General features: G+C 27.0%; 1 protein-coding gene across 1 annotated transcript; it reads left to right on the top strand.

The window, feature by feature from the left end:
- The first annotated feature begins 453 nt into the window (after positions 1-453).
- LOC114130155 (uncharacterized) lies at positions 454-10,376 on the top strand. Its single transcript, XM_027995062.2, has 5 exons — positions 454-921; positions 6,940-7,864; positions 8,671-8,803; positions 9,192-9,268; positions 9,362-10,376. Exons 1-5 carry the CDS (start codon positions 751-753, stop codon positions 9,451-9,453), a joined length of 1,398 nt encoding a protein of 465 aa, XP_027850863.1. The 5' UTR covers positions 454-750; the 3' UTR covers positions 9,454-10,376.
- The last annotated feature ends 665 nt before the right edge of the window (positions 10,377-11,041 follow it).

Here is an 11,041-nt window from a genome sequence, read left to right as displayed (position 1 = left end):
TCAGTTATGTTATATGACCTGCCACCAACTACGTATGTAGCGTACCACGTGTTTGGTAACGTCAACCAGATTTTTTATCAGGTGAGTATCAGCCCACCCGACTGTGTGAAGCCATAGAACGTTATAGCGTAGTATTAAATGTATAAATAGTACTGTGGTTAGCGTCCGAGTAATTACTTCTATATAATTATTTCTATAATTACATAAGGACCTCATAAAATGAGGTGAAACAATCATAAATTTAAAGCATGAGTGGGTAAACAATTTTTAAAAAGTATATGGTTATAAAATGCAATAAGTACGATAGTGATTTATGAATGACGGATTTAAAATATCTGTATAAGGGATTGACAGCCGCTGCAGATAATTTCTAGAAATCTTTTACCCCAAGTATTTAAACACTCCACCGGGGCACTGTATACCCACATACTTACCGATGTGACGACGAGGTCGTTACTTTAAGTATCACATTATAACGTCACGGTGCAGTGGTGGGAGGTGAAAGGGAGCGGTAAAACGAAGACGACGTGGTACACTAGGCAAGTGTATGTGTATGCAGGTGATCTCTGCAGTGCGGAGGGGAAAATTAACAGAGCGGCTCGGGCTATGTGCTCGTGTTACTCAGTGAATTTCGTCGGATAAGAAGCGATTTTCCCGTCGCCGCAATCCATCGGCGTGGGCTGTACGGAGTGCACATGTCGTTGCGACAACACCGTAATCTGCACCGTGTACACGGGCCCTTTTGATCGGATGGACGCAGCCAAACTGGAGGCCAAATGGCCACCCGACAGGAGAACTACGATCGAAGCGTCCGAGTTTGGTATCTACAAGGAGCAGTCCGACGGGAAACGTCTGCGCGGCACTGACAGGGCCACCGGATGTCTCCTGGTACTATCCCTGATCGCCGCTGCCGCGGTAGTGGTAAGCAATAATTATTACTATAAAATCCTGTACATATAATTATTACATAGTATAAATAATATAAGTATGATATAAGACGCACGGGACACAACGATATGATAATATTAAGCACACCTGAGTCGCGGTTTAAAACTTTAAACTATTATGCCTACCACTAAGCTTTAACACGAAATATAATACACAATAATATGTATACAGGTACGTATGTAATAAGTACTGTTAGTTTTCGTTGATAAATTCAAGAAGTTTGTGTAATCTTTCTTTTCGAAACTAAACCAATGAAACAGATTTATGGGAAAGGTATACCTGTTGTAAACGAACAAACAAGTAAATGTTAGTAGTTTTTAAATTTTAGGTTTTAAAAATCCTATGATATGAGAACGTACTGAACAATATACAATACGAGAACACCGCTTAGTTATTGTGTCAGCACAATGGGCACAATATGATATGCATTTTCTCACACCATACCGTATCCTTAACTGCAGACAGACAATACACGATTTATTACATTTTACGAAAGTTTACCCGATTAACCATACTTCTCGTGGATTCAAACCCTTTTCACCACGAGTGGGATCCCTTCTTACCTGACGTCTTAAGTGCATAACGATTGTTTCGAAACTTTTGGTGATTTCGGTTTAGTTATCATCCCGGCAGCGATTTCTCTTCGCCCTTTCGATTTTAGCCATCATTTTGAATCACGTACGCATCACACGCGTGATCGACGACCGTTTGAAACTGCATTATGTATTCATAGTTTCTCGTTCGTATTCTGTTGTGGGGTTTTAGAGAATTTCGGTTGTATCCGCTACCGTTTTACAGAATTATACGTGTCTTTTTCAAATACAAACACACCATCAATAATATATTTTACGCTTAAGAATATGAATCTTCAGATGATAAATACTTAAATACCAAGTGCGAGTTACATTAACCAACATCCAAAGCACTCATCTATTGATTATTGGTCTAATGTAATTAAACTCATACAAAGTGTGCAATTAAATATACTAAAACCGTGTTCCTTATATTATACCTACACTATAATATAAGTAAGGTAATTAATTATGTCTCTTTGTATATGAGTATTGAATACCATCATCTTGATTAAATAGATTATACATCACAAATTTACATTAGTTAAGGCATTACAGTAAATCTCGAATTAAAAATACCAACAACACATTTTATCATTTTACAGTTTTATACTTTTATAAGAATAATATGTTTAAAAACTCAAAACTTTATATAAACTTAGCAATAAGCATACTATTTCATTTTATTTTTCTATCCATTTCAACTAAAAAAATAGAATACAATAAATTTTAGAACATTTTTTTCTTTAGATTAATTGTATTGAAAAATGTCGTTGTACAGTTATTACGTACAACGACATTTTACATCACTAATGTTATCAAGAAGTAAGAATGATTTTAAATTAAAAACATTTAAAAAAAGCTCCTCCAATATGATGATAGTTTCGAAAAACATATGGATCCTTTTTGTATGTCTTATGCCTTCAGTCGCGGATCTAGAAATCACAAATGGGGGGGCTTATATTATCAAAAAATGATAAATAAAGAATTTGTTATAAAAATGTTTTAAAGTTATTTCATTTTATATAACTTAAAATACGGCCGAGGGGGGGGGGGCTAAAGCCCCTTAGTCCCCCCCTCAGATCCGTGCCTGTATGGCTATATGCCTTGTTCATCAATAAACAGTTATAATTTTACATTATGTTTTTGATACGTTTACAAATAATTACACGAATAATGCGTACTAATCGAGCCGTGAACATTATGGTCACCGAAACCGCGTGGTTATGATAATTATAATCAGATAGGTATACTTTCGGTGGTAATTATGTCAAACCACGTTTAGAGTTCATAACATTTTTAGTTTTTGCAGTTTGTCTGAGTAGTTTGTCGGACACGCACTCTCGTTTTCACCGCGAAAGCGTATGGTTTATTTTCATCAATTTTAGAAAACCGAAATCAAAACTTTAATTTAAGAATATAATAATTACTAGTTCGTTATCTCTAATATATACATCAATATACATTAGTGTACGCAACACCGAATTTATTTTCCGCTTTGTAGACGGGAACCATAATATTATATTAATTTGGATGTTATCGTGTTAATTACACCACAAATCAACGAGTTATTGTATCGCATAAGGTAAAATACATAATTTAGCGAAAACGAAAGTAAATTTCTGTACATATTACTAAGTTATATACTTGCTATAATATGAAAAATGAGAAGACATTTTATCTGGACATAGAATCAAGGAATACATTTCAAAAGCCGGGATTAATTTTTAAATGTGTATAACATAATATAATTGCAATATTATACGAATTAAATTGTTTAAAATTATTAGTACTAGTAATTGACCGGTTTTTTTTTTCAGGAATATTATCAAATATTAACAAATTTATTTAAGACTAAGTGAATAGTATTGAAATATACAGTTTCAAATTTATATTCCATTTCATTTTTGTGGTAGTTATTGTAGTTTTTTAAAACATTTGGATGGTCAAAGATTGACAAAATAACTGTAACTAAAAATAATAAATCTCATCAACATCACTTCTAAATAATATATTGATTTTAAAAATATGACTATTCCAAGAACTTTTTAAAAATAGTATTTGTAATAATAATAAATTATGACGAATAATAATTTTCTAAAAACAAAAGGTGCTAATTTATTTGCTAATTTATTGGTTATCCTATTTATAATAAAATCGGAAAATAATAGACTTTTTATTTTTATTTTAAAGCTACTGCATCATCTTACTCCTCTTGTAATACTAACTTGTTCAGAGTAAATACGTTCTGAAAATATCTTCTTCAAAAATACGATAATTCCATAACTCTACTAATTGAACCCGATATCAAATTTGTATGAGATACCCACACATATATTCCATTTATGATCTATGTTTATAAGACTATAATACTAATTATAATCCTAATATACAATAATAGTATTATACCATAACACTAATATTATTATGTTTATAATAGACCAAAGATCAATTTATGTCATACTAAATAGTAAAAATAATTATTATTTATTGTATAAACTATTTAAACTTTCAAAGATGAACTTTCTAACGACTTATGCTAGTGATTTATAATGAGATATTAAATGTAAAGCGGTAATATTAACGATATGTTTTTAAATGAATTAAGCAATAATAAAAACATAATAATTTCAAATTCAATTAATACAACATTTTATAGACATAACCTTTGAGTCTGTGATTAAACTAAATTGTTTTTATCAAACTTAAAATATATATTTGTATTTTTTCAACAACAAACTCATAGGACAAAAAAAAAATTAAATCTGAACCTGATATTTTTTGTATTTATTTTAAGCCATTACATAAAATGAGAATTTAAAAAATAAGTTTGAATTTTAAATTTTTTTTTGATATTGTATAAGAATGTGATCGTTGTATCTTAAAATTAACCTATTTTAATAGAAAGGGGTAGTCGTCCGAATAACCGTATCCGTGAGTGTAGACATTGGGGTAGCCAACAGAAATACCTGCAAATGAAATAGTACTATTATCATCAAAAACAAAATAAAATATTCATATTTATTATGTACATTCTCCTTAAATTTTTTAAAAAAGTAGAAACTATTTGAAATAATTTAATACCTAAACCACTTCTGAATCCGTATGGCGCGTATTGTGCAGGATATGCACCAAAACCAAACGAAAATGGCAAGTGGACATGCGATGTTTCTGCAGGTTTCATATTTTCATTCTCCACTCCAGCTGGTTGTGCGGCTGGCATTGCCAATGCAGCATTCAACACTGCCAAGCACATCATGATCTAAAAGATAGAATGAAAACCATATAGGTACCCGGTTTTGTGAATCTATAATGATTACTACTCATTTGAATAAATCGATTATTAAAACTTTAAATAGAGAGAACTATAAAATATTAAAATAGTAATTACTTATTATAATTATTATGACTGATCATAAATTGTTCAGTACGTTATCAAAAATATAAACTAAGAGAATTTTACGTTTAGAAGAATCCAATTTACTATGTTATTTTTATTAATAGAGTGAATATATAGTGATATATTAGACATTTAATGTTAAAAATATTATCAAGAGTATTGTTGATAAATTTTTAAATAACAATAATACAAATTATATTAGGATGATGAAAAAATGGATTCGTCTAATATAAAATAGTTAAGACTATTTACTGATTTAGTAAGACGGAGACAATACATTGTGATCGGTACGACGTATAATGTATTTTACAAATAACTTATTTTTGGTTATGAAATACTGTTTTTAATATTTATTGAAAAGAAAGGTTTTATATAAATTTATTATACTGTTAGTTACTACTACCATAATATGTAAAATGTATTATATTTTAAATTATTTGATATTTAAAAATTTAAGAAACACAATTCATATAGATCTTATGTATAATATAAAATACGATTGAAAAAATAAAATAAAAGATTGAATATTTACAAGAAAATTTAACTTACCATACTGAATTTAGCAGCCATTTTTCTTGATTATTGTTAAGAAATAGAAATATTATAGAACTTATCTATTAACTCAACACAAGTGAACTAATTTTCATTTGGCTCTACTAATCCTTATATTCTAATTTTCTACCAATAATGGTTTTTCCATACATTAGTCATTAGACTGTTAGTCACTAATGATCAATGTAAAATAAACGCAATTGATACTTGAACAAGGATAACTGAAAGTGTTTATTTTCTTCCCTGTGGCTGAACAAACGGTCGTCTAATGGAATATTCGTCATTAGAATGATAATCTATTTATAGTATTTTTATTTTATATTTAAGAAACATATATTATGTAATATATATAACACAATGTTATTTATTCAAAATAATCTGATTAAAAATATAATGTTATAAAATACTGAAATCTATTGTGGATACTTTTATTTTAAAATATAATTATTACTAACTACTAAGGCTCGGATTTTAAAGCAAAAATAAGTATGTTTATATTTTAAAAAAGTAAAAAAAATGACTAAAAATTAACACGAACTGGTTATAAAAATGAATAAAAAAAATTGAAAAATTAATTCAATTTAAAAAAGAATTAATTACCATATTGAATTTCTTTAGATTCGCAGAACCTAATGAAACTGACTATACTGTCCTGCGAAATATTTTTATACATAAAAAATGACTCTCTATGTCCACTGAATTAAACGGTGCATAGTTCATACAAGAGATTTAAAATTACAATACTAAATTTTAAATTTAAGTAGTGAAATAGTAGGTACTCCGTTAATTATATAATTAAATAAAAAAAAAAAACATAAATTTAAGACTTATTGTAATTATTATGTGTTAAAATGAAAAGATTAAATTATGCAATTTAATTAAAATGATAATTAATAAATCTCTGTTTGTTGGTTGGCAATGATTAATGAAACGAGTACTGTTAAATTTAATGACAATAATGAATTATTCTATAGAATAACTATAATAAACAGTTCTTAACAGGATTTTTATTTTGTTGATTGTTTATCTATGAATAATTAATATTTGTCTCAAAAATATTATATTGAAAATTTCTTAAAAAATTGGTATTAAGAAATTAAAAATGAGAAAAAACCCTATTCTTTTGGATTTTTTCTTTTCTAAAAGATAAGTATATAAGTACACATATATTTTACCAATGTGATCCTCATTTCAATGTAAAATCTAAAAAAAAATGTGGATATCATTCTCCTGCTCTGTAGATTTGAAAGGGCGATATAATGGATGTAATATATATATCAAATATAGATGTTAGATACTCAAACATATATTCCATTTATGATCAATGCTTATAAGAAAACAAATAACTAAATATTAAGTTTTATAAATAATATTTTATTGAATTATAATTGAATTTTAATGTAATTGCACTATTTCATTTTTAAATTAATTAAATATATTAATTTACATGATAAATGTTTCTTTTAGCTGTACTTCTCGTTCTATGATTATACAATTCACACAACTCAAAGTGCATCTACTGGACCAATAGTGAGTTACGCAAAATATGTAAAAGAAAAAAATACGATGACTACACAAACAGCTAACCGTTCAACAGACGGGCTTCTGGCTGCAGTTCTGGGTATACAAAATGCCGAGAACTATACAACACATGCTCCGGCGGACGATGTAGTTATTGCCAAGAGAATCGATGATGGTAAATTAGAGACCGGTAGGCAAATGCGATTTTATCCACAGCTGACACCGAAACGGCCGACGTATTTATCATACGACTCAAATTATTGGAGAACTAATTCAAATAAAAACAATAAGCTCGAATATGCCGAAGGTATATACGGGTTCAATCGGAGATCGGACTTTCCACAATTGGCAGCCTATCGAGCGCCATTCCCGCCAAAGAGCATCTTGGACGTGATGAAGTACGTGACCGGACCCCCTCTTAAGGCAAATGTTCCGGAGTACATGATAGCACAAGAATCTAGCCCTCAGTACTATCCTATCAGACCGGTAGAAGAAGTCAACAGATTTCTCCCGGATGTAAATATGCCAAGTACCAATTCGAGGAGATTCCGAAACAAATTTGGTCCACCGGTATACTTGACACCACCTATTAGTTCATTACCGGATGACTTTATGAAGCCACCTAACCCCAATGCCGGTTATTCGATGGACTTTGAGAATAGCGTTCCTTTAGACCTTACGCTACAAGAAGGTTCAGCAAGTATACCATCACATACTGATGTAATATTCCGTCCACCGTCTTTTAATAATGGTTATCCTGTACCAGATACACCAAAACCAAAAAAAGTTAAAAATAAAAGAAACAAAAAACCAATAAGTGTAATGTTAGACATTTATCCATTATCGGACAGCGAACACGAAAATGTACAAGGTTGGTAATTTATTATACAAAACAAAATAATAAAAATTATAATATTATTTGTTAGTATTATATAATAATACAAAATAAGTATAACATTATGGTGAGCAAATACTTATTAAAATATTCAAAATTGTTATCGTAAACACTTGCTATAATGTCAATCAGAAATATCAATCAATAATATATTAATTGTATATCCTTTTGGTATGAATAGGTTAGGTTACATATATATAACTTTTACTTAAATTCTTAATGATCATATATTATATAAATATTGATAAATTTCAAACAATTAATAAAATAACTAAATTCAAAGCATTTCTTTAATGAGAACCTGATTAAAAAATCTTTATTACTATTGATTTGCTAATTTTTTTTTTTTTTTTTAGTATTAATGATAACATAATTTAAAATATAGTTGAGTAAAACTTTACAACTTTAAATTTATTATGTTTCTATAATAAATTAGTTGAATTACAACTATGAAAAATAATAATACTTTTTAAATAATAATAATTACAATTCAATAGTCATAGATTTCACTATACATTCTTATAAGATATTCTAAAACATTTACATTAAACATAAATCTTATAGCTTCTAAAACACTCTACTTTCAACCATTTTGTCTCGAATGTAGATGTCATTAAATGTATAATATATAATAGGTGTATAATGTTTTAATTGTGATAAATTAATAATTTTAAAATTGATGAAAAAAAAGTTACTTGTATTGTTTTAATACTAAAATATCCTTAAAACATTTATTGATAATGATTTTAAGTACAATAATATATTATATTAAATTTATTTAGCTGAAGAAGATGAAGAAGAACATAGTTCCGAGATAATTACTTCGTTAAAAAACAATCTTCAGCACTCAGATGCAGATAAATTATTGTTTCATTTGAATCTATTTCCAAAATTCAGCGAAGGTGGCCGTAGAATGTAAGTATTACAATATACAAATAATAATAATACCAATTGTAAAAAAAAAGTTCAAAAGCTGTTAGTTATGAATAAATGATAATTTTAAGTATCTTATATACTTCAATTTAATTAGTAGTAAAGACATTGAGTATTTATTATATTATTTTTCTTTACTATTGGAATTTGCAAAAGATGCACATCCTCCCCAAAACATATTTTTTTATGCGATTTTTATAAAAAAAATTATTTAAAAATACTTATCAAAGGAATGCTTCTGAACTAATTTTAAAAATGTTTTCACTTTTTTTCCTAGTTTATTAACAGAAATAATTACGATTATTATAGTATAATATTATTCGATTTAAAAACCTAAAATTAAATTCTAATTCTATTATTTTCTATTTAGTTCCAAAAATGTGAAATACGAAGAACAAAATGATCATGAACCAATTATTCATTTGACAACATATAAACCATTACAAGGTAATAATATCGTACAATGTTTTAAATTATATTTTTTATTGTATTATGAAATACCTAATACAATTTTTCTCTAAATATTTAACATTAATTTAGATAAAGAAGAAAATGACAAAACTGAAAAACTATTTGAATATGAATATTCATCGGAATCAAAAAATATAGCAAGTATATCAAAAACACAATAATTACTCAAGACTTGAACCATATTAAATTTAAGTTATAATTAATTAATACAAATATTAATTATACTTTATAAAAATTATAACTAAATTAAGTTTATGAATATAGTTTTTATAAACCAAAATAGATGTTTAATGTTTAAAAACAATTTCAATTATTTTAAGTAATCATTATTTTATGGGAATACAAAATTGTTTGGGAAACACATATTTTGATAAGATAAAACTACTAAATATTATAGTATACTTATATTGTATACATTGATTTCCGATTTACTTTTGGGACAACAAATTCGAAAAACCATTGAAATCGTTCAATCTTGCGTAAAATAGAGTATTACTAAAAATCACATAAAAGAAAAATATTACAAATCACGTGTGTTTTATAGATACTATAATGTAATTAAAACTCAAATGACTGATTTTATAATTTAACTGTATAAACTTTACAATAAATTAATGTTCTATTCGTTAATTTTGTTATATCGTTTCGGTTAAGTTACGTTAATATAACCTATCGTTTCAGTGGCCTTTGTAATACTCCTAGCTTTTCTATTTTAGAAGCCAATATAACTAATCCAACCTCCTAACGGAGAGTACAAGATATGCTTAAAAGCTGTAAAAATATTTAAATACTTTAAAATACTATAAATTGTAGGTAAAACCTATCTGATATGGACTTAACATACAATATTTAACCAAGTAGTATTAATAATAAGTATTATTACTAATATAAATAAATAAACAAAATCACCATTATAATATAGGTAGGTAGGTATATTATATAGATAACTTTTTTACTTTGATATCTATTTAAATTATTTTTAATACATTTTATTATTTTAATTTCGAGAAAAATAACCAAAATGCTAATAACTTTTATAAATTATGCATAAGTGATTAAAAAAATATTTTTCTATTATTTTATAATTTATTCAAGTGAATTTTGTGTAAATCATCCTTTCATTGTAATCTAGAATAATTTATATATAACTTGGATGTTTAAATATACCTACCTACTAAAGGTAAAAAAGTGTTTAAATACGTAATCTCAATAAAAAATGTTCTATAACTACATTCGACATAGTTTATTGTATACATGAATAATAATAATTATTGTTTGTGACAAAATGAAAACTTTAAAATTAAAATATGAATAAAACTTGTTGTATATTTGTATTTTACATTAATATTTAATTCTGTTAAAATGTAATGAATTATATTTATAATTAAAAATTACACTCGATTAATCATTGTAAAATTAAAATTTAGCTTCAACAAAAATCGATCCGGAGGAATTATAATTTATACCATTACCTACTATCTTTTCTAACGTATTATGTATATTTAAAATATCTATTACATTTTAAGTTAAATTTTTCATTTTTTGAATAAGAATAATCCAATGAAAAATATGTACAGTGCTCAAACAATTTAAAATAAAATATTCAATACTAAAATGTACTACTACCTACCCTATAACCTATGTTTACTAATGACAAATATTCAAAATATAATTTACGTTTAAATTTTAACCTATGTCATGATACATGCGATTTTCATTACTATATAGTTCAGCGTTTCTCAAAGTGTG

This window comes from Aphis gossypii, chromosome 1 (genome assembly GCF_020184175.1).
Source record: "Aphis gossypii isolate Hap1 chromosome 1, ASM2018417v2, whole genome shotgun sequence".
NCBI classification, from domain to species: Eukaryota; Metazoa; Arthropoda; class Insecta; order Hemiptera; family Aphididae; genus Aphis; species Aphis gossypii.
Note: the sequence above shows the minus strand (reverse complement) of the source record. Positions and strands in the feature narration are given on the sequence as shown.

What these genes read in the sequence shown, in the direction of transcription:
- LOC114130155 (XM_027995062.2), top strand. Translation starts at nt 751, where the DNA reads ATGGACGCAGCCAAACTGGAGGCCAAATGGCCACCCGACAGGAGAACT. An exon ending in TCGCCGCTGCCGCGGTAGTG is followed by an intron (nt 922 to 6,939) that starts GTAAGCAATAAT and finishes TGTTTCTTTTAG; the next exon opens with CTGTACTTCTCGTTCTATGA. An exon ending in CGAACACGAAAATGTACAAG is followed by an intron (nt 7,865 to 8,670) that starts GTTGGTAATTTA and finishes AAATTTATTTAG; the next exon opens with CTGAAGAAGATGAAGAAGAA.